This window comes from Elephantulus edwardii, unplaced genomic scaffold (genome assembly GCF_000299155.1).
Source record: "Elephantulus edwardii isolate Elephantulus edwardi_28Jun2011 unplaced genomic scaffold, EleEdw1.0 scaffold00086, whole genome shotgun sequence".
Lineage (NCBI taxonomy): Eukaryota > Metazoa > Chordata > Mammalia > Macroscelidea > Macroscelididae > Elephantulus > Elephantulus edwardii.
The window spans coordinates 9553252-9576766 of record NW_006399836.1 but is presented as its reverse complement, the minus strand read 5'-3'; the positions used below and the strand labels follow the sequence as shown (position 1 = coordinate 9576766).

At 55.3% G+C, this 23515-nt stretch overlaps 1 protein-coding gene across 1 annotated transcript in view; it reads left to right on the top strand.

Annotated features, from left to right (window-relative positions):
• CYTH4 (cytohesin 4) overlaps window positions 1–17081 on the top strand; it is a 41246-nt gene extending 24165 nt beyond the window's left edge. The window contains exons 6-13 of the mRNA XM_006890146.1: window positions 1973–2053; window positions 3362–3474; window positions 5709–5857; window positions 12240–12351; window positions 14337–14413; window positions 14747–14818; window positions 15276–15430; window positions 16858–17081. Coding sequence (XP_006890208.1) covers window positions 1973–2053; window positions 3362–3474; window positions 5709–5857; window positions 12240–12351; window positions 14337–14413; window positions 14747–14818; window positions 15276–15430; window positions 16858–16930 — 832 coding nt within the window. The 3' untranslated portion in view covers window positions 16931–17081. The remainder of the gene's footprint in view (window positions 1–1972; window positions 2054–3361; window positions 3475–5708; window positions 5858–12239; window positions 12352–14336; window positions 14414–14746; window positions 14819–15275; window positions 15431–16857) is intronic.
• Window positions 17082–23515: the final 6434 nt, after the last annotated feature.

Here is a 23515-nt window from a genome sequence, read left to right as displayed (position 1 = left end):
ATTAATTACCACAATAATGTAGCTAAAACACCAGAAATTTTATGAAAATCAGCCACTTAAGAGTTTTATGAGCTACCATCAAGCTGTGCAGATAAAACCACATGATTTGAAACTTTGTAACTGGGTGCTGAAGACAGCTCTGACAAGAACACTGTACAAAGTTCAAAATGGAGATTAGCAGGAAGTTCTGAAGTACGTGAATACATGTTTCAGAGAGCTGGACAATGATTAGGGACATAGAAGGAGAATTGATGCCTTTGAGCTGTGGTGCTGGAGAAGAGTGTTGAATATACCATGGATTGCTAGGAAACAAACAGGTTTGGCCTAGAGAGGGTGAAACCAGGCTGCTCCTTGGAGGCAAGGATTCTTAAGCTTCGTCTGACATACTTTGGACATGTTGCAAGGAGGGACCAGTCCTTGGAGAAGGAGGTCATACTTGAGAGGGTGGAGGGACAGCGCAGGAGAGGAAGACCCTGGATGAGATGGATTGATGCAGTGATTGGGGTGATGGGAGGACGTGTGTCAGAGACAATAAGGTTGACACAGGATAGAACATGATGTAGGACTATTGTATATAGGGTCGCTATGAGTCGCAGGCGACTTGACGGCACATGACAACAACAACCATGTGTAACCTAGGTTGAGAGGGCTCTGGTAGTGCTTTGGTTAAGGTATTGGGATGCTAAGTGAAATATCTGAGTGTTTCGTCTTCCAGCAGCTTGAGGGGAGAAGGATGAGGCAATCCATTTTCATAAAGTCTTAGAAAGCCTATGAGCACTTCTGGTCTGTGGATCACTATGTGTCAGAATTGATTCGGCAGCGGGGGTGGTGGGTGGTTTGTTTTTCTTTTTTTCTGTTATTGTTTTTTTTTTTTTATTTCCAATAAAGCTGGGCTTACAAAAAATGTTTTTATTGTTATAACTGACTACAGGGAACTTTTTATTAAAAATCATAAATTTCTGCCAAATGTCTGCCCAAACACTGTCGACCGCTGCCCTGAGGTGGGTTCGCGCTCACAGAAACCCCCCAGCAGGTCGCTGAGGCTGTGAATAGGAATCTTTGTGGGAGAAGCATGCCCGTCTTTCTCACTGGGTGTAGCTGGGGGCTCAAACCGCTGACGTCACCCACGGCAACCTCGGGGCTTTTTAAACACTACAATCCTTTTGGTGTCCTCTCTGACACTGTTGCCCGATGTGGTGCACACTCTTCTAGTGACAGCACTGGGGATCCATGGAAGGTTCTGGACAGAGGGCGGGTTTGGCTGCTGATGGGGGTGGAGGGCTGTTGAGAACATGGCTGGAGCGAGGAGACCAGAGAGAAGGCATCTGCAGCTGCCCAGATGGTGATGAAGGCTGCCTACAGTGGTGAGGGTGGCGGGAGATGAGTCCCGGTCATCTCCCCCCTGCGTGATCAGCTCCCCAGTGGGCAGCATGGCCCAGTCTCCCTGGACCACCTTGTGCTTCCCTCTCTTTCCCTCTGAACTGAGCCCCACTCCTGAGTGCAGGAAGTTCGGTGGTGGGCAGGTGTTTCCCGCCACAGACAGGGCTCAGTCAATGAGCCAGTGACCTGTCTCCCAGGTTCCCAGGAAGGAGACCCTCACCCTTGAGGAGGACAGGAAGTGCAGGAGCAGGAAGGGGGCCTTCTTTGACTTGGGAGGAATAGGGGCACATTGGCATCTATTTTTTTAGAGGAGGGCCCTGGAGTTTGGGAGGTCAGAAGGCTTGAGTAGGGTCACCCAGGGAGGAAATGACAGGTGAAGGATTTGAATTCAGAGCGGGCTGTCTCTCAGCCAGTGCTGGGAGCCATCCTGTGTAGGAGGACATCTGCAGCCCCAAGGGAAGGCATGGGTGTGGACACATGGGGTGTGAAGTCAGAGGAGGCAGATGTGAGCAGACTCCACCACCAGGAGACCAGGGCCAGCAGGTCCCCAGGGGCAGAGCACCCAGCAGTCCCCCCTCCTCTCTCTTCCCAGGGACCCCATCAACCTGCAGGTTCTCCAGGCCTTTGTGGACTGCCATGAGTTCTCCAACCTCAACCTCGTCCAGGCCCTCAGGTGAGTGCCCCGGGGGACAGAGGGGAGGAAGCAGGGACCCAGGGAGGCACAGCGCAGGGGTGGGGAGGTGCAACAGGGTCAGCCACAAACAGGGTCAGAAGCCATGAAGGAGCGACAGGGAGCAACGATTGATTCAGGAGAGTCTCTGTTCCTTAGGCAAGGGATGGTGCAGCTGGACAATACCTGCGGACTGCCCACGCCAGAGCCTGGCTCTTTGTGCCATTGTTGTTGTTATTATTATTGCTGTTGTTGTTATAAATGCAATTAGCCATTATAATCACATCAAATCATTATCACACTTCTCGTATTACTCCCATGGCTACCCCTTGTCTGCATTGGTACTTGCTTTTCTTTCTTTTATTACTCCAGCTAATACATAGTGCCCTTATTATTACCAATTATTTTCTTATTAAGATGTTATTGTTGCTGCTCTTATTTTTATTACTGTAGTGCAGTCTTCCGGTTAGAGGCACAAACTCTGGGAGCTCAGCTTCTCAGTTCAGCTCCACCACTTGTGTCCCATGTGGTTTTGATAAAATCACAGCAGTAAAAAGCCCTCTTTAGGCCTCGGTTTCCTCATCTGTAAAATAGGGGTAACAGCAGTGCCCTCTGCATAGGGTTATGAGGACTAACTGAGGGGCTGGCCCATGGGGGTGGGGATGGTGGTGGTGTTACCTAGAAGAACGGCTCCTATGAGGGGCTATTTGATCTGGGCTTTGTGGCATGAATAGGAGTATGTCAGATAAAAAAGGGAAGAAACCATCACCTTCCAGGCAGGGTGACCTTTCTTCCAACTCCCTTGCTCTTTAAGGAATAAGGGGCAATGTCTTGGGATGTCCCCATGTTTATTAATTAATTCCTTCCCCCAATCATTCAAGAAGATTCACCAAGCATTTCACTCCTGGGTGCCCCAGCCTGTGCTGGGCCTGCAGAGGGCGAGGTCAGAGTAGCCAAGGCCCTTGCTCAGGGAACTTTGCTGGAAGCCATGGAAACCAATGACTTCCAGAGTCTCAGGAGGGGAGAGGCGCTTGTTCTGTACCCCAGCCACATCCTGGGGTGAATGGCCAGGTCTTTTCTTCTGAGGAGCGGAACTGGGCTGTGAACAAGGCTGAGATCTTTGTGTGCAGGGAGCAGGGCACGTCCAACCCTGGAGTTCTGAGAGTTAAAAGCATCCCTGGATGTGTACCACCTCCCTGAGTATGACACCAGGTGTAGACTCCCATCTGGGGGCCGGAGCGATTGAGTGCTGGTCAGGGTCTCAGCAGGAGCCCCCCACCCCCCACTGCCCATGGCCCTATCCTCCTACAGGCAGTTCCTATGGAGTTTCCGGCTGCCGGGGGAGGCCCAGAAAATCGACCGGATGATGGAGACCTTCGCCACCCGATACTGCCTCTGCAACCCGGGCGTTTTCCAGTCTACAGGTTCCAGGAACAGGGAGGGACCTGGGACTTGAACCCCTTCACCACCGCCAGGCAGGGCACCATGACCACCTGGCACCATCAGGCTGCCTCACACAGCAAGGCTCCAGGAGCCTGATTCCTTCCTCACTGAGCACCGGCTTCATGTTAGACCCTCTGCTAAGTACTCCCTCTGCTGTAGGCATCACCCCGGGGGGCGGGGGGTAGGATGTGATGGCCCAGGGACCCAGGACAGAAGTAGCATGCCAGTGGAGGGTGACGAGCCCTGCCTGAGAGTGAGGGCTGAGTCGTCGTCAGCAAGTCCAGGATGGCTTCTCAGAGAAGGGGGGTGGGTCTGACTAGAGTTTTGAAGGATGAATAGGAGTCTTCTAGGATGTCAAAGGAGAACGAAGCTTTGGGGGCAGGAACTTCAGGGCGATACAAGTTTCAGAAGCATGGAGCAGCCTGAGGGAAGTGTGGGGAAAGGGAGAATAAAAGGAGAGCAGGAAAAGTCAATCTCCAAGGTTATCTCCATAGCCACCCCCAGGGCTGACCAAATGCCTGTGCAGAGACACTGGAAGGGTAGCCTGGGAGGATCTTTCTGAAGTTACAGCAACAACAAAAGTCAGTTCCACATATGAGGCACTCCACTGTGTATTAAGGGCTTTGTATCTACAAAGCCACTTGGCCTTTCATATCAACTCCATGAGGTCAAAACGAATTTGTTCTTACGGAGTTGAACGGAAGCACAGAGAATTAGTAACTCATCCAAGGATTTGTTGTTGTTGTTGTTGTGTACCATTGAGTCAGAACTGGCCCAGAGCTCACTCCCAGCAGGTTTTCAGAGGCAGTAAATAGGATGGGTGGAGATTGTCCACTTTTCTCCCACGGAGCAGCTGGTGGATTCAAACTGCATACCTTCATGTTGGCAGTGCAACTCCTTACCCTCTGAGCCACCACAGCTCCCTCATCCAAGGACACACAGCCAAGAAATGACAGACTCAGAATCTGTCTGGCTCCAAAGCCCACAGTATGATCCACTTTACTCACAGACTCACATCCGCAGAACCAGGATGCCTGGTGCCCACCTCATAGCCTTACATTCTGTTCTGACTTGGTCCCCTCCAGTGATGGGGCACTCACTACCTCATTAATATCCTGTGTGATCGATGGTGCCTCTTCAGAGCTTCCCCCTACAAGTTCTTCAGAGGTGGGAGTACAGTGAGATTAAGACCCACAGCCCCCCTCCCCGACACATCCAAGTCCCGGTATCCAGGCCCCCTGCCTCTCCTATCACTCAGCTCATGAACTACTCCACTTTGAACCCCTTTACCTAAAGTGCCGAGTCTAGAGCTCTCACATCAGTTCCTCTGACATCCCCTCGTGTCCCTTGTGGCCAGCTCCTAAGTGGCCACTGGGCATGGACAGTGACCAAGATGGCTGATGTCCTGTCCTTACAGAAAGCTCAGATGAAGACCTGGCCCCTCCCAGAACCCCAGCCATCCAGAGGCCATCACCTGCTCATAGGTGGTCCCGGGGACACAGAGAGGTTAGCACAGGACAAGTGCCACCGTGCCAGTGATCAGAGCTAGAATCATAGTATTCTAGAAGACCGAGATAAGCCCGAGACTCAGAAGTACTTCTTCAAGGTCGGCCGAGAGCTGGGGGCACAGCTGGGCTTCCCTGGCTCTGGATGCAGGGTTTAAATACACCTCACAAGACCCAGAGTGGCAGCCACCTCCCCACCAAGCCACCAGCCCAGCCTGGCTCTGGAGCACGTGGAAGTCTGAATAGGAAAGCTGCAGCTCAGCGCCACAGCCCACAGAGCCAGCAGGACTGCGCGTGATTAAGCCCCGAACACTGGTGCCAACAATGAGTGTTCTCCAGTGGAGAACAAGCAGAGAACAGAGTGGGCAGGGCGGCTGGAGGGCGCAGCAGGAGGAGCGCTGGGCCTGAGCTGCACAAGGGCTCAGGCGTCAATAGGTAGAAAGAGGAAGGGCGGGAAGTACCGACAGGGAGGCCAGTGGGAGGCACTGGGTGGGAGGGCAGGAGGAGCTCAAAGGTGACCCTGAAGTTTGTGCAGAGCAAAGGAGCTCAGTGAAGAGTGAGGGGTGACGCTGGGCCCTGAACACAAAGCCAGGAGGGTGATGCGCACCCTCGGGACCCCGGGGCAGGGCAGGGATGACAGGATCTCGGCCCCAAGGAAGGGTCAGGGCCTGGAGCCAGGCCAGGACCATGACCGCTGTCCCATCCCGCAGACACCTGCTATGTCCTGTCCTTCTCCGTCATCATGCTCAACACCAGCCTCCACAACCCCAACGTCCGGGACAAGCCACCCTTCGAGCGCTTCGTGTCCATGAACCGCGGTATCAATGGGGGCAGCGACCTGTCAGAGGAACTGCTGTGGGTAAGAGCAGTGTGGGGACCCCAGTCCTGTCCTGGGGCCTCCAAGAGGGGCCTGTCCTCACACAGACTGCCCAGCCAGGGTGCCTCTGAGGTAGAAAGACCCCTTCAAGGGGGGGCTTGCACTGACATAGACCACTCAGAGAAGGTCCTTCCTGAGACAGAAAATTCCAGAAGAAGCCCGAGACCACCCCAACAAGGGATTGTCCTGACATAGACCATTCAGAGAGAGGCTGCACTAGAACAGTGAGGGGAGATCGTACAGAGACAGGCCACCTGTCTGGGACAGACCACCCAGGGAAGAGGCTTTCTGGAGAGGGACCATCACAGACAAGTGGTGGTCTCTGTCTTGAAAAGTACAGAGTGGAGAGCGCCCAGGGTAGTCCTCCCAGACTCCAACCCCCGGAGGACTCTGGGAAAACTCCTTTCACACTTCTTCTAGAATCTGGGATTATTTATCTCTCAGTGTGTCAGTCAAAAGTCCTGAATCTCTGTGTCAGACCCTTTTCAGAGACCAGGGGACTGAGGTCCTCTTCAAGGCACATGTGAACCACAGCAGAGCCACACAGAGCCCAGATCTGGTGGCTTCTCTCCCCCCTCCAGACCCTCCCATCACCCATCACACCATGCCAGCCCCCTCACTCAGCACAGCGGGCCCAGGGATTGATCATTCCCAGCCTGTGCCCTTCCTGAGTCTAGGGTCTGGTGAGATGACCAAAAAGTGACTAACAAGTCCTCTGTGAGTCGTGCTAGACAGACTGTGGGACACAGCTGCACAGACAGAATGAGCCTAGAGCTCTCCTGGGGACCGGGAAGGAAGGCATTCTGGAGGACTTCACAGAGGAGGTGGCGGTTGAACAGCGACTGAATGGGAGTTTTCCCAGAGGATAACATTCTAAAAAGAGGATGCTGTCAGAGCACGCAGGCCTGGCTTGAATGGAAAAGAGAGGGAGGAAGGTCAAGGTTGCGTGGTTGGGGTGTGGGTCGTGTGGACAGTGATGGGCGGTGGGTGGGGCCGGAGGGCCAACGCTTCACATGACAGCTGCAGGATCTGACAGCTTTCTACTCAACTGAGCTGTTCCTGGGACAGAAGTGAGTCCTAGAACAGGAAGTGACAGTTCAGGGACTGGTGCCCTTCAGGGTAGGGAGGGGACAGGAGGTGTGAACCCCACCCTCCCAGTTTAGCGCCCCATCCACCTTATGCCTCAGAAGTGTGGATCTTGTTTCATTCCGGGGTGGGCTACGTTTGAGACTATCAGCCAAGAGGTCAGTGGTTTGAACCCATCAGTGGAAGAAAGCCAGGCAGTCATATCCTCTAAAGATATCATATCCCAGAAACCAGGCTTGAGGGGTTGCAAGGAGTGAGAATCCACCCAATGGCCCACTACCTGACTTGATCCTTAGTTTAACATTAGAGGGAGGTGGGGACATTTCTCGGGCCAAATCCCTTCTGGGTGACCTTGGCTGTGACTCACTCTCTCCAAGCCGCCATCCCCTCAGCCAAGGGAGTGAAGTAATAATACCTGCGTCACAGAGCAGCCGTGGGTAGTAATTTAAAAAAATAATGTAAAGGGCATCGCCTCTGCCAGGTACACAGCGGCAGGCTCGAAATGGCAGCTGGTGTCACAATGAGGGATAATTAATAAAAAGCACAGCATTTAGCCACACGCCTGGGACGGAAGACGTATTTGCAGGTTGGCAAGCCTGGGCCTTTGTGCAGCTCATACCTGTCCGGCAGGTAGCGAGTTAATGACATCTGCAGCCCAGCCCCGCCAGGCCCCCAACAGCCAAGCCCCCAGCAACGGGGCCCCCAGCAGCCAGGCCCCCAGCAGCCGGGCCCCCAGTGGCCAGGCCCCCAGCAGCCAGGCCCCCAACAGCCAGGCCCCCAGCGGTTGGGCCCCCAGAAGCCGCATTACTGCACGGCTCCCAGCAGCCTTCTGTAGCTTTGCACGTGTCGGGTATTTTTCCCCAGTTCAAGCCTTTTGTTACTAACAATGCACTTCTTTTGTACAGAGCATGTAACTCTCTTCTCATAGGGCTTACGGGTCTATTATCTCAATTTAGCTTCAAACTCTGCCTGGGAGGTTGGTGGGGAAGGGTTATTATGCTCCTTGGCAGCCGGCAGAGACCTGCAGCTGGTCGGGGAAGGAGTGTGAAAGCAAAGCCACAGCCTAGCCCTGGCGCACCACTTTTGGGCTGTGTGACACTGGGACCTGGCTTGACCTGCCTGAGCCCTAAGTTATTCCTAGCATTAGAGGCAAAATGTCAGGTGTTAAGCAAAGTGCCTAGAAAGTAGAGAGGCTGATTAAGCCCAAAATTCCCCAAGGTGTCATCAAAGAGACACACACAGCTTTGACCTTGCTTTTAAAGCTGCCTCTCATGGACCTGGGGCCAATCTTACCTTTGCGCCCCCATCAGCCTTAAGCACATTCAGATTATCCAAAGCTCCACTTTGCAGGAGAGTCTGTGGAATGACTCCAGCCTGAGCCCTGCCAGCAACATATTTTAAATTAAAAGTCATTCCCACAGATGCAGCATAAAAAGAGCTCAATCCAGGGGCACACAGATATCAAGGGGTGCATATCAGGGGTAGGCTGGGCAGGCAAGTGATAGGAGAACTAACCCAGCTCTGCCCTTAAGGTTGTGCAGCCTTGGATGTGAGCCTCAGTGTTCCCATCTGCAAAGGGGGCTAATGGCCCTGATCTCCCATGTCACATTGTCCTCCAAGAGGCTGAGATAAGGCTTGTGAAGCACCAGGCTCTGGCCAGAGACTGAGAAATTCCAGGAGGGGAACCACTCACCTTGCAAGAGCAGGAGAAGGATGAGGGTGGAGGAGGGGAGGGAGGGGAATAACCAGAAGAGCTTCCCTACCTTCTGCTGTTGCAGGTGGGGAAACTGAGGCTCAGATAGGGGACAGCCTCCCAATCCAGGGTGCCTCTGGCTGTTGGACGTATATGTCCTTGCTCAAATCTCTTCCCTGGTGTGCAGGACAGACCACACCACCACATCTCAGAGGGTGAAAGCAAAAGAAGGGGTGTCATCAGATTTGCAGCACTCCATCATCTGGCCCCTGCTCCAACACACCCACGCACGCACACACACATGTGCACACCCCACCCCTACAAGAAGACATGTAAATCCACTTCTTCCCAGGAAACAGCACGGTCAGAACACCTAGCCCCACCCAGGCAATGAGCTCAGTGAGGGGACCCCAGGGGCCAGCTCCTCCACAGCTTGGGTCCCACTCTGTGATGAGGCAACAGTGGGTTCAGGACTCAGCTGCTTCCCTTCCAGGACTCTCAAGTGGGGAGCCTTGAACCCTGGGTCTCCCCTAGGTCTTGGCAGAGGGGGGCTCAGAGACACTGATTTTAAATGGCTGTGCTATTTCTAGGCATCCCAGTGGGAAGGTAGCCAAGCGAGCGACCATCAAGTCAATTCCAACTCATGGTGACGCCATGTGTGCCAGGGTAGACTGTATACCATAGGGTTTTCAAGAGCTGGTTTTTCAACTGTTGATTGCCAGGCCTTTTTTCTGAGACACCTCTGGGTGAACTTGAACTTCCCACCTTTGGGTTAACAACTCAGTGCTTAATGATCTGCACCATCCAGACACTCTGGAGACAGATTGCACATAATCATAATACTGGTAAGGACAACCAGTTGTCAGAACATACTGCACACAGGGCATAGTCCTATGTTCTCTCGACATTAGGCAAGAGGTAGCATCCCCAGTTTGTACTAAGAAAACTGAGTTCACAGAGAAGTGGCTGGCCAGCAAGTTCTTAGTCTGTGAGGAATCTGGACTTGAAGTCAGGACTTCTGACTCTGGCTTTCCTCTGCACAGACCAGAGGCCACAATTAGGGGTTTCAGAACTTGGCTGGTTTTTTTACATCTTCTGACTACTTCCTGGCTAGGAAAATCTTGGCTCCTGTAACTGAAAAGTTTCAGGATCAACTTGGCTTCAGGTTCCGTTAGAACCAGGAGCTCAATGACTCAGGTCTCTTCTCCTACACTTTGATATCCCTCTTAATGAGCTCTGTCCAAGTGATGCCAAAGACCTTGACCCAGACACCTCCAGGGTTCTAGCTCACTTAGCAGCCCTCTATCCCAGCTTAAACTCAGTGTGATGGAGTCAGTTCTGACCATGGCAACTTTGCATTGGGTTTCCAAGGTTACACATCCTGTTGGGAATGAACTGCCCATCCTTCTCCCTAAGAGCAGCTAGTGGATTTGAACTGCCAGCCTTTTCCTTAGGAGCATCACCAACCAGATCACCAGGGCTCCTTCTTTCTCAGCAATCCAAACAAAAAGTCCCAGACTTAAAGCTCATTGGCTGGCTGGGGTCACATCCTGAGCCAATCGTAAGACAAGCAGGATGAAATTCTGATTTGCCAGATGTGAGTGACCCACCCCCTGGAGTATGGGGGTGGTAGAAGGGGGGGGCTGTGGTACCCACTGGGAGATGAGTTGTTTCTCATTATAACCACCCAGCTGGAGGAGACAGCTGGGCCCAGTGGTTTGGGGGGGTGGGGGATAGGGCTTTTATAGGGGAGAGGCTGACATTTACAAGGTTCAGGAAATGTGGGCAAATGGATCTGCTTTCTTTGTGGGGGCAGAGTGTGGCAGCTGATAAGGAGACTGTAGATGATGCAAGGTCCCCCTGCAGGGTTGAGCGGGGAGGTCTAAGGCCCTCTGTCCCTGTCTGCCTCCTTGGGCTTCCAAATATTTCTCCACTGTCAGTTTTGCTGACAGGGACTACCTGGGACAGGCTCTGTTCAGCCAGCAAGCAAGCATTGCATGGAAATTCCAGAGCTTGGCTAAGCCTGGGCAGGAGGGGTAAAGAGGGTTTCTAGAATGTTCTAGGGACTGAGCCCCCAACCCACATCAAGTCCAGGAACGCGGGCATCAGGCCGTCCGCATCCCCACCCCTGGGCCCCGAGGGAGAGTGGACATTAAAATTTAACAAACGCTATTTCTAGGAGCTGGGGCACACTTGTGAAATTTTTCATTAAAAAATCTCCAGGAAACCATTTGAACAGCAACACACACAAGGGCAAAGCAAAGGAAATGATTTAATTATCTTATCAAAGGAGACACAATACTGTGTCTGGTTTTAAATAAGCAGGAAGAAGCAGTTTTCAGTCTGTGCTTGCAAACACTTGGAGCTCGGGCTGGTCGTTCATGGACTCCCCAGTCCTCAAGTCGGGGGTTCAGAAAACACAGGCATGAGCTGGTGTTCACAGCCATAACTCACCCACAGTGAACCCCTCAGTCCTGGTTTACATACCTCCAGTGATGAGGAGCTCATTACTCTGTGAGGCCACCCCTGCCACATTCAGAAGCTCCTTGGAGAATCAGAATCACCTTCCTAGGAAGTTCTCCCTCACCCCTGCACACGGAGCCCCCCTTCCCCAGACTAGGTCACTTCCTTCTTCTTAGGGTCTGAGAGCAGGGGGTCAGCATCCACTCAGGAGCCTCCCCTTCACCAGGCTTTCTACCCAGGACAGCCATTCCTTTCTTCCTGGCAGCTCCTTTGGGCATTGTCCAAGGAGCCCTGATTGCTCTGTGGGGGTGTGTGTGTGTGTGTGTGTGTGTGTGTGTGTGTGTGTGTGTACATGTGTTCAGGGAAGACTTTACGTGTGATCGTGTGATGCATGGCTCCCAACCATTCTCCTTGTCTGTTACCCTCCCAGGCACAGTGGGACTCCAGGACTCATTCACGTCCCCCAAAATAGCAGCTCTGGGTAGTGAAGGTGAAAGGAGCGGGGTAGGACAGGGGGTGCATGCCTTCCTCACCGCCTCCCCCTTGGAGAGAGGGGAAGCGCTTCTGAGCCCTGTGTGGTTCTGTCACTTTGCTGGAATCCTGGGAAGTCAGCAGTGTTCTCACCTTTTTTGTTTTGTTTTGTTTCCTCAGATGAGGACAAAGCTGTTCAGAGAGGTTAAGAGATTTGCCCAGGGTCACACAGCTGTCAAGTGACCACACAGTATTCTAATCCAGACTCCAAAGCCAGTGTCCCCATCCTGCTGTGTCCAAGTACTGGCAGGTCATGGAGAGCCATGAACAAGGCAGCAATGGCCTCGCAGAGATGCTGACCCTCACTCCTTCAGCCCGATAGTAGCAGGTGGTCTGGGGGAGACTGTGACATTGAAGGGACAAGGACAGCCACAGAGATGAGGGGCACAGAGTGGGCCTGGAGAACTAGAGAGGTGTCACCAAGGGGAACCAGGCGCCAGTCCTGAGCGAGCAGACAGAGGAGGACTTTGCCCAGGGATGGGCTGGCCTGTGCTCGGTCACACGGGACAGGCTGGCTCGACAACCCCACAGGGGAGGGGGCAGGGGGGACAGGCGACCCATCACAGCAGCCCCTCGCTCCTTTCTCGGCAGAACCTCTTCGATAGCATCAAGAGCGAGCCCTTCTCCATCCCGGAGGACGACGGCAATGACCTCACACACACATTCTTCAACCCAGACCGCGAGGGCTGGCTGCTGAAGCTGGGTGAGAGGCCTGGGAGCGGACGCACACATGTGCGGGAGGACGCACGCGCTGGCCTGCGCTCGAACGTGCGGGGACAGGCGGCGGCATGCTTACCTCCACATGCGCACAGATCCACATGTAGAACACACCGCGGCACACCTTGATGCACAGGCCAGCGTGTGTGCTGACATGACCACACGTGTGCGTATGTGCAGGCATGCACGCCCGTGCACAAGCCGACACGCAGTAGCAAGCATGCACACACACACCCGTGCACATAACTGCATGGCGTGCACACACACGCACACCTTCACATAGCCTTGGTGATGGAGTCAGATGGGCCCCAGGTCCTGAGCCTGGCACTCCATTCTGGGTCCCCCGTCCATCCTGGGAATGGTGGCTGTAAGGCAGAGGGGAGAGGAAGGTAGCCTGGACCTCAGTACAAGAGGGGACAGATCCACAGACATGTCAATGGCCGTTCATTTCTCTCTTCAGAGGATGGGGCTGCGGGGTCTTGATGGGAATAACCTGTATTGAGGACCCACGGAATGCAGGCGAGGTTCCAGGTGCTGGCTCAGCCCAGCCTCTAACTCGGCATTCTGAGGATATCAAGGCTCAGAGAGGTTAGGACATCTCGAGGTCACACAGTCAGCAAGTGGCAGATATTGGTGGGTGGGAGGCTGGGTGCCCCAGAAGAAGGGGAGAGCTTGTGGCAGGATGTGGTTCAGGGGAACCTTCCCTCAAGATGCATTAGGGTGGGGCCGGCCCTCCCCCACCCCCGAGCAGCACCTGAGCCCTCGGTTTGCAAGGGAGCTGGAGGTGGGTGTTGCTGTGGTGGGTGCTGCTGCAAAGTCTAGCAGTTGAACCACAAGCCATCCGCCCCTGTCCCCACGTAGTCCCGGAAGCCTCCCTGGTAGAGGTGGCCAGGCCAGGGGCAGTGACTTTGAGAGGCAGGTGAGGGGGTATGGCTGATGCTGGAGCAGGGTCTCACCTGGGGGGCCTTCAGCATCTACTGTGCACCTAGGACTGTACCAGTCCTACCCACTGGAGGCCTCCATCTCCCCGCACCCTCCTCCTCATTGCCCTCCCCTGCACACCACTGACCGCCCTCCTGCGTCAACCACTTGCTCTTAGCCTGACTCAGTCCGGGAAGGGGCCTCTGGAGCCCATAGCCCTGAGTTCAAAGCCCAGCTCCTCCAGTCAGGTGCCTGGGCTTGGGTTCCTCAGCCTCCGTTTCTGCAGCTGTGAAATGGAATCTTAACACTGGGAGGGCTGAAAGTGCAGCGTAATGGCCAAGAGCTAGGGCCCTCGAGCCAGGATCCCAGGGTTCAAATCTCAGCTCCTTTGGGCAGGTGCCGTGGCCCCTCAGTGCCTCAGTCAGGGGTCCTGATGGCTCAGTGGTTGGACCCACCAGCTGCTGCAGGGGAAAGAGGTGGCTGGCTGCTTCCGCCAAGATCGTAGCTGTGGAAATTTATGGGGCGGTCAGTTCTCCCCGGTCCCTTGAGGTCACTATGAGCTAGATCTACGCAAGGGCAATGTATTTGGGTGTCTCAGTTTCCTCATATGTAAAATGGGGGGTTTTAATGGTTCCCTCCTCAGAAGTGGTTCTGAGACTGGTGGTGTTATTGTGTCAGAACTGATCCATAGCTAATCCTCCAGTGGTTTTCAGTAAGTAACTATTGACTGGAAACTTCTAGAACCGTGCCAGGCAAATACAAAGTTGATGCTTGGCAAAGCACCAGGCGAGGAGCAGGCTGAGGGACAGAGCCGGGTGGCAAAGGCCAGAAAGTTCCTGTCCTGGAGCTCTGAAGGCCAGCTCGCGGGGAGCCTGGGGTGATGGGGGCTGTCAAGGTTTGGGGATGAGAATGGATGAGCCGGCGGTGATGGTGCCTAGGGACCCGGTTGCCAGATGAGAACCTGGGAGGAGGAAGCCTGTTCTTCTGGGAAGGGACCATGTTGGCCCCGGAAGGGCAGAGTCTGGCTGACCACCTCCCGGCCTCTCTCAGGGGGCCGCGTGAAGACCTGGAAACGGCGCTGGTTCATTTTGACCGACAACTGTCTCTACTACTTCGAGTTCACCACGGTGAGCTGGGGTGCCCCTGCCCCTCCCTACCCAGCCCCTTCCCTCCACAGCAGTCAGCAAACAGGGCCTCGGGACCCTTTGATATCATTCAGCCCATCTCCAAGCCCATTTTACAGATGGGGAAACTAAGGAGATAAGGAGGAGCTGGGCCCTGGGTTCAAGTCCAGAGTGGAAAGCCGGCTCTTAGCTCCTGGCCAAGTCTCTGCCCTGCCCTCCAGGGCTGGACAGAGACTATGAGCCCACTTCTCTCTGGATTACAGGGCCCCAAGTTCACGTCTTGCCCTTGGCATCCAGGGTCTGAGTGTTGACTTTGCCCTCCCCTCCCGCCTGCAGGATAAAGAGCCACGAGGAATCATTCCTCTTGAGAACCTCTCAGTCCAGAAGGTGGATGACCCCAAGAAGCCAGTAAGTATTTGTGGTGATCTGAGGCCAGAGCCACAGAGCAATTTCCTCAGACAGCGGGAGGTTGGGGAGCCCCAATACACAGACAGATCTGAGCTGTATGAGCCCCTTCCTCTGCCCCTCTGCAGGACACACTCCCACCCCCTGGAGATATTTGCTTTACTACTGTCCCCACCCAGCACTTAGTATGTGCCCCACTCATCTCCCCCCCAAGTCTGGATAACGTTCCCATTCAACAGATGAGGAAATTGAGGCTCAGGTGAAGTGACTTATTCAAGGTCAGTCAGCCAGTGTCAGAGTCTGGCTCCACCTGACCACTGAGACCCTGTCCTTTTCTGTGGCATTGACCTGCCCTGGGGCCCAAGGTTCTGGGAGAGTGAGGGGACACAGTCCTGAGCCGGGCAGAGGGAGTGGTGGGCATGATGGCCTCACCCCCATCCTCCCCTGCCTCCCTCCCCAGTTCTGCCTGGAACTCTATAACCCCGGCTCCCGGGGCCAGAAGATAAAGGCGTGCAAGACAGATGGTGACGGCAAGGTGGTGGAGGGCAAGCACCAGTCCTACCGCATCTCTGCCTCCAGCGCCGAGGAGCGGGACCAGTGGATCGAGGCCATCCGGTGAGGCGCTGGGGTGGGCGCTGCCCCAGGCCTGGTTTCTGATCCGGCCTCTCCTCCCTGATTCTGGGGTGCATATCCCTTCAGCCTACATCCTGTGTCTCCTGGGTCCCAGCACGGGCCCCAGACTCAGGCATGAGGCACGCTTGCACAGGACTGCCGGGCGGACCCTAGGGGACTCTGTGCAGGAGGCCCTTTGCACAGCACTGCACTTGCAGAGCGCCTCCTGAAGGTTGCTCTGTCACCACCAGCAACCGAAGCGGGATGCTGGAAAGGACTGAGCCCAGTGCAAGTGGCGGGAAGGGCCTTCCAGGTGCAGGGCCGATGTGGGCGAAGAAAAGAGGGCAAGTCAGTGAGAGACCTGCTGGAGCGCATCCCAGAGGGAGGTGCTGGGCAGTGCGGACTGGGCAGTGTGGTCCTGGGCAGTCTGGGCACTGGACAGTGTGGGACTGGACAGCATGGACAATGTGGGGTCTGGGAGGGGTAGAGTCTGGGCAGGGTGAGGGTTGAACAGAGGCGGGGACTAAGCAATGTGGGGGTGCTGGATAGTGTGGGCTGGGCTGGATAGAGGCTGGGCAGTGCAGAGCTGGGCCACGTAGGGCTGGACATTGTAGCACTAGGTGGTGTGGGGGGGGCAGGGGTTGGGCAGTGTGGAGTTGGGCAGGGTGGGGCTGGGCAGTGTGGGTGTGGGGCTTGTAGGGCAGGCAGCATGGGCGCAGGGTGGGACGGGGCAGGGGCTGAGCAGTGCAGGCTGTGCCTGGGTGGCAGCCAGGCGGTCTGGGCTGGACAGTGAGCGATGAGGTTGTAGAGGATGGCAAGACCTTGGTTGTCATGGTGATGAGCTAGTCTTTCTCTCGGGGGCCATGAAAGGCTGACGCTGGTAAACAGGACAGGGCTGTAGTCAGGTAAGAAAAGGCACAGCTCAAGGTCTAGCCTTGAAGTTTCAAGTCAAGCAGTAGAAAGACATATAATCACAGCCCAGGGGAGAGACTTAAGCCTCTGAAATGAGCCATGAGGAGGGAGTAGCTGCACCCCTGCCAAGGTCACCATGTCCACCCTCCTGAGGGCTGAGTGGGCACCATGATCTCTAGTTGGAAACTCAGAAACTGAGAAACAGAGAACCAGGAGGGGCTTGTCCAGGGAATCAGCATGCAGGTGGCCGGTCAGGACCAGCACAAGGTCCGCTGTCGGGGTTGTGGGGGGGCTCCCGCCAATCCCAGTTGGTCCCTGGTCCCTGCATTGTTGACTCCAGTATTCTTTCCACCTGCTTCCAAGACAGAGCCTCTAAGGAGGGCATGATTTGGGGTGTGGGCGCAGAATTCCCAAGGCTCTCTGCTTCGACCTGAGGTCGCACATCTCAATCCTGTCCCTGGGCACCAAGCCTGGCCACACTCACCCGGGCCCCATCCCCATTTCCTCTCTTGTTCCAGAGCCAGCATCACACGTGTCCCCTTCTATGACCTAGTCTCTGCTCGGAAGAAGAAGATTGCCAGCAAGCAGTGAGCCTCCTGGGAAGATGCGCTGGGGGCTGCTACCTTGGAACCCCACACACCTGTGGTTCCTGGAGACTCATCTCCCACCCCAGTGCACCCTTTCCTGGTCCAGAGATGTCACTGCACTCATCTGTGACCTCCAGCTAACAGTGGGCAGGAAGTGGGTGAGGACCCCCAGGGCTCAGCATCTGACAATGAGACCTCCTTGGCCTCCACCCCAAGTCCACTACAGTAAATAGTGAGGAAAGCAGGCCTAGGGCCCAGAGCCCTATCTCTGGGACTCAATTTTCCTCGTCTGTGAAATGGCTCCTTGCACCCTAAAATGCCATCAGTCTTCCAAGTAGGAGGAGCCTGGGGGTCCCTGAGCACTTCAGTGGAGTGAAGTAATCTCCACCCTCCCCTCCCCTGAGCAGGGCTCCGCCCCAGCTCAGCCCACTCATGAGGCCCAGGCAACACCAGGACTAGGCAGCATGGGGAGCCCAGACCCTGTGGGCTCCTGTTCGACCTTCATCTCTGATGCCCATGTGGCCTCTACTGTCACCTGCTGCTTCTCCGGTTCCTGGACTAGAGATACTTGGGCCTCTTTGAGCTCTGTGCTCTATCTCAAGGCCCACCTTGGCTCTGGGTGCCAGCAGTCTCTGCCCCCCAGGATTCAGGAACAGCCCCTGGGAGGCCTCAGCAGAACTGAGCTGGCCTCCCTCTTCTGCCCTGGGCTGCCTCTTCTTAGCAAAGGGTCAGGGTTGCACTAGGCAATCTCTCCCTTGATCCTGGACCTGTTTACCCAGTGAGCCCAGGGCAGATCCTGGCCTGAAGGCTCTAGGGACTCAAGGAAGTCCACTTGAAGAAGAAGGGCAGCTGAGACCCTTCAAGAAATGGCAGAGAGCATCCCAGACAGATGGGACTCATGCAAGACTAGTTTTTCAGTCAAGACTGCACTTTGTGAACTGTGGTTATCAGGAAGGCTGCCTGGAGGTAGCAGCCAAGCTGACAAACGACACAAGGCTTATACTCCAAGAGACAGAGTCTCATCCACAGCTTTCTTGCTGGACCACTAGCCTGGGGTCTGGTGTGAGACAGTCACAGTGGGCCTCACAGTCCCCAAACCCTCTGCAACAGACCTGTCAAAGGGGAGTGGCAGCCCTATAGCAAAGCAGGCAGCTCCATGTGCAAGGAGGCCTGGCCTGGAGGAGGATTCCAAGAACAGGCTGCTTCTCAGAAGCACTCTCACCCCTTCACACGGGCCCTGGAGGAAGAGTCCCTGGCAACACAACAGGAAACAGAAATTGCCTCTTCCCCTCTGCCAGCTGGTGCTGTGAGCAGGGGCCAGGTGATTCCTCAGGCAAAGAAGCAGCTCTGTGAGTGCATGCATGCAAACACACCTCCTTCCACAGAGGGTTGGTACTGCTCAAGGATGGAGCTTACCTTTAAGGTGGTGAGACTCCTGTCTTTGGAGGTGTGCAAACATGGTAATGATATTGCACCAGCGAAGATTTTGGTTGGCATATGCACAAAGAGCCAGAACAGGCCTGGATGTTTAAGGACCTCTGAAAGCTCCCTCTCAGAGCTGAGTTCCACTTCCATTGACCCATGAAGGGGCATCCAGGAATCATGGACGAAGCACCGGGCTGGGATCAGGAGGCTCTGGTACACACTGGCTGTGTCACCTTGGCCCACTCCCTCTGCTCTCTGGTCCCGCATCTTCCTCCTTCATTGCTGAGTGGGTGGAATCGGTGAGTTTCCAGGTACGAGCAGCTGTTCTGGAAAATGACTCTGAGACGAGAATAAAGCTCGTGATCCAACTCGTGACTGGTGCACTGTCCTCTGTGTGGCCAAGTCTGCCATCCCTGGACTCACCTTAGCCCTTCCCTCAGTCCCTTTCCAGGACGAGGACAGGAGGGCCAGGCTGGGCAGCGTGCACACTCAGAAGGCTCTGCAGCCTCATCCTCGGAGGCGCTGGGGCTGTCACTCAGACAAGTCCCCAGCAGCTGGCCCGAGGACAGGGCTCCCAGTGGAGCAGGGCAGGTGGGAGCTAGTTCTGCCAGGCCCAGGAAAAGTGGCTTTTAAGCAGCCCCACTACTGTTGGGAAAAGACACCATGCTGGGAAAAGTGGAGGGTCAGAGAAGGCATGAAGACCCTCAAGATAGATTGACACAGTGACTGTAACAACAAGCTCAAGAGTATCAGATCACAAGGATAGGACAAAGCTCAGATCTGTTGTTCCTGGGTCGCGGTGAGCCGTAGCTGACACACCACCACCTAATAACAGTAATAACTGGTCCAAAGAAAGAAGGGGCCAGTGTTTCAGGGAACAGGTAATGAGCTCCCTGTCACAAGGGAGATGCAAGCCACGGCTGGCTTAAATGATCCCTTGAGGTGCTACAGAGGCCTTTCAGTTTGTTGACCTTCATTTAAGACCTCCTCTCAGCAAATATTTATTAAGAACCTTCTGTGTACCAGGCACTGAGGCAAGCACTGAGGTGGGGGGGGGGGCGGGGAGCAATGCAGAACCCTGCCTGTGTGGGGCTCAGGCTGTGGGGGTCCTGGTTTCTACAGGGTGTGCAGGGCTTTGATAGCCCCCCCCCATGCTCTAACCCCTACTCCAGCTGCCTGTCTGAAATCCATCATTGGCACTGAGCAACATATCCAAGAATTTCTTTCATTCCACCCACATTTATTAAGCTCTGTGCACAGAACCAAGACTCCGCAAATGATCAGAATAATCCCTCCCCTCGAAGGAAGCTCCAGGCTAGTGGGCAAGACAGATGTGAACTTGGCAGTGAGCTCTCCCGTCATCCCCCGACCTTGGACAGGGACCAGCCAGGCTGTGCACTTGCTCAGCACCTGGGACACAGGTGCACAATCATTGCTGGTTTAAGCTCAGCATCAGCGGGCCCACGACTGGACCCACAAGGACCGTGAGAACAGCCAGCGCTTCTCGGACGTGAGCGTGTGTCCTGAGAGGTGGGCAGGGCCCCTCACGACTGGGGACTGGACTCAGCCAGCAGCTCTGAGGCATTGGTCCAGGATGCACCCACCCACCTGCCCATCATTCCTCAGTCTGGACAGCAGGGGGCGCCCACCGTCCATGCATGGCACGCCTGCAGCCAGCCTGGGGCCCTGATGAGATGCCCCACACAGAGGCAGGCCTCTGTCCAGCATAGAGTCCCTGGCCTGTGCAGCTGGGAGGCAGAGTGCAGCTGGGAGGCAGAGTGCAGCTGGTCCACTAGGACCTACAGGCTCCAGAAGACAGCAGAGCCCTCCTCCAACTCCCTGGGCACAGGCTTCTCTATTTAGTCTGTTGAGTGGAATACTCCAATTCTCTTCCCTTCCAGCCGTGGAGCATTATTCTCCCAGCTTAGATTCGCCAGCCATGGAGACAAACGAGCAGAACCCACCAGTCATTTACTGGGACAGGCCACGGGGGGGCGGGGTGGGGGGGTGTAGCAGTAAGAGCCTTTCCTCTAGAAACATGGGGCCTGGATTCAAGGCCTCACTCTACCACTTACCCCCAAGGGTCCTAAACTCTCTGCACTCCAGCTTTCCCATTTGTAAAATGTTGCTGCTGTTGTGGGCTGCTGAGTCAGAACTGACTCACAGCTGACCCTCCAGTGAGTTTTCAGAAGCTATAAATTGCAGGGGGGGGGGGTGGAGTAGAGAAATTTCCCAGGGCTATAAAATATACAGAAGTCCTTCAAGCAATGGTGGGTACCTACCTGCAGCTAAACCAGGGCCTATTATTATTATTCTTTTTAAGGGTGCTGCATACATGCTTGCTTATAAATACAAGTCAGGCCGGGTCACTGTGGGAGGGAGGGAGGCAAAATTTCCTAGTGGAGGTTAAAGAACTTTGAAGGCTTCTTGGAAGAGGTTTTTGAGGATGAATATCCAAGTTGAGGTCTGGGCCTTTTAACTGAAAGGACTAATAGAAACCAAGACAAAGAGGAATATGATGAGGTCTCCCTGGGGCTTGCCCCAGAGCAGGGCCAGGCGGTGGGGTGGGAGGCCAGTGCAGAGCCCACAGGACACAGAGGCTGGTCCTTGGACCGACTGAGCATGCTGCAGGGTCCTGGCTGAGCTCCGACCGCACGAGCCCTGCCTGGGCACCAGGAACACTCTGTGATGCTGGACAGAGAAAATCGCTGCCTGGAACAGACAGCTCTGCACAGGATGGGTGCCTGCGAGAGCAGGAGAGGGTGAGGGGGGCAGAAAGGGCACACAGCATCCCTGCCAGGTCCGTGGGGTCCCCAGTAACCCAGAACGGGTGCTGGAGCCGGTGCCAGGGGGGACAGGACGTGTGAAGGGGCATCCAGAAGTGAGCGGCAGGTGTGAGAGACCCGGGGAAATTGATTTATTAGGGACAATGAAAGGAGCTAAATATGTTTTCAGGGCTCAGCGATGACTCAGACTTTCCCCAGGGGTCCACAGAGTGAGAGCATCAAAGAATCAAAGACAGGCCTCCCGCCAGGAGCTGAGGCCCTGGGCTCCTCTCAGCAGTAGAAGGACCACCCAGGAAGGTCCCCAGAACCCAGTCTCTGACAGCACCACGGGCCCAGCAGCCCCACCTGCCAGCCCCACCCCACCCCCTCACCTGGGATGGCTGAAGAGCAAAGCCTGGAAGGAATGTTCCTGGAGATCATGGATCTTGCCCCACGGTGCTGTGTGACCTTGGACAAGTGGTTGACCCTCTCTGGACCCCTTGCGTAAATACCTCAGAAGATGGTGGGAATTGAATGCCGTGGAGGATATAGCACCTGCCACCACGCTGGGCCCTGGGGGAGAGGGAAGGGGGGGGTCCAGCCTGTGACTCCCCTCCCAAGTCCCCTCCCCTGCAGAGAGGTCCAGCCCCCACCCAGCGGCCGCTCCACCCCCTTCCGGTCTGTTAGCGTCACTCCCCCCCTCCCCATTCATCTTCCTTATGACAGCTGTGCGCACAGCCTCCTTGGCCTAAAATCACGTCCCGTCCAGGAGCAGCGCCAGACTCCACGCGGCCTCGTCGGGAGAGGTTGCGTGACGCCGCTGCTGCTGCTGCGGGTTGGCACTGCGGGCTCCGGAAGAAACGGGATGAATCCGGGGAGCGCAGGCCGCAGGGGGGCAGAGACAAGAGGGGGCAGTGACCTCTGGAGCCAAGCCAAGGGGGCAGTGGGTGAGAACCAGGAGCTCTGAGGGGCTGAGGGGCTGTCAGGTGGTTGGGGGGGCCTCCTGACGGGACATGCACTGAGCCTGCAAACCATGAAGAGGTGGCACGTTGTGGGCGTGAACTGTACCCTGAACCTGGAGGGCTTGTCCCTGGAACAGCAAGAACTGAGAGGCGACCAGAAGCTGGTGGTGGGATGAAGAGCGCAGAGGTGGCAAAGAGAGGGAGGGACTGTGGGAATGTCCCTCTGCTTGTGAGAGGGTTTAAGGAGGTCAGGGAGCCCCCAAGGAAGCAAGCTGGAGGCTATAAAGGAGTGGACTGGGACAGGGGCAGCAAGGTTTGAGGTGGACAGAGAGGCTAGGTGGGTCCAGGGCTAAGACGTGTGGAGCAGTGCAGACAAGCCGCGCGCGCGCGCGCGCGCACACACACACACACACACACACACACACACACACACACACACAGCTAAGGGCCCAGGGAAGGACAGGCAGGAGTGAGGTTTCAGAGGACTAAGAGTTGAGCAGGGTCACACTGAGCTTGAAGACCCTTTCTGGGCCCCCAATTCTCATTCATTTCTGCCCTTCCTAGGAAGCTCTGGTGGCCTAGTGATAAACAGCTGAGCTGCAATTCCGAAGACACACGGTTCAAATCCACTAGCTGCTCCTTGAACAAGATAGAGACAGAGGCGCCAAGTTTACTGAGCATAATGATCTCCTCCTTCCTCCTGTGGCGCTCTCGTGACCTAGTGGTAAGAAGCTGCGCTGCAATCCCAAAGGGACACGGTTTGAATCCACCAGCTGTTCCAGTTTCCTCCCGTGTTATTTACTTAGTGCCTCCGAATACCTGCTGAAAGGTCAGCTCTGGGTTGGTCCTGACTCACTCAGCAGTGCACACCAACAACACTAAACAACTTGCTTTTCTTGAGTCTCCCCAAACCCCACCTCACTGCAACACAACGAGCCTGGCACCACCAGCCTTCACATATTAGCTGCCACGCCCCAGGTGGTGAAGCTGCACAGTGGTACGAAAGGCTAAGCGCTCGGCGGTGAGCCAACAGGTTGGTAGTTCGAATCCACTCAGACAGGGCTTGCAACCTGCTTCTGAAAGGTCACAGACTTGAAACCCTGTGGAGAAGTTGCACTCTGCACGCACGAGGTCTCTGTGAATCAGGATCGACCCGATGGCGGCCAAGGGCACAGGCAGTACCATTAACAATGGGCTGCTGTTAACCAAAAGGACAGAGTCCATCCAGAGGCGCCTCAGAAGAAAGGCCTGGTGCCTGCTTCAGAAAAACCAGCATCTAAAACCCTGTGGATCACAGTTCTACTCAGACTGGGGGGCATCACATGAGTTGGGACGGACTAGGGGGTACTAAATTAATGATGGGGTCTCCCCTGGCGACCTGAGACCAAAGACTCAGGCCAGAAGCACAATAAACAATGGGTGTGGCCAGACCCATCC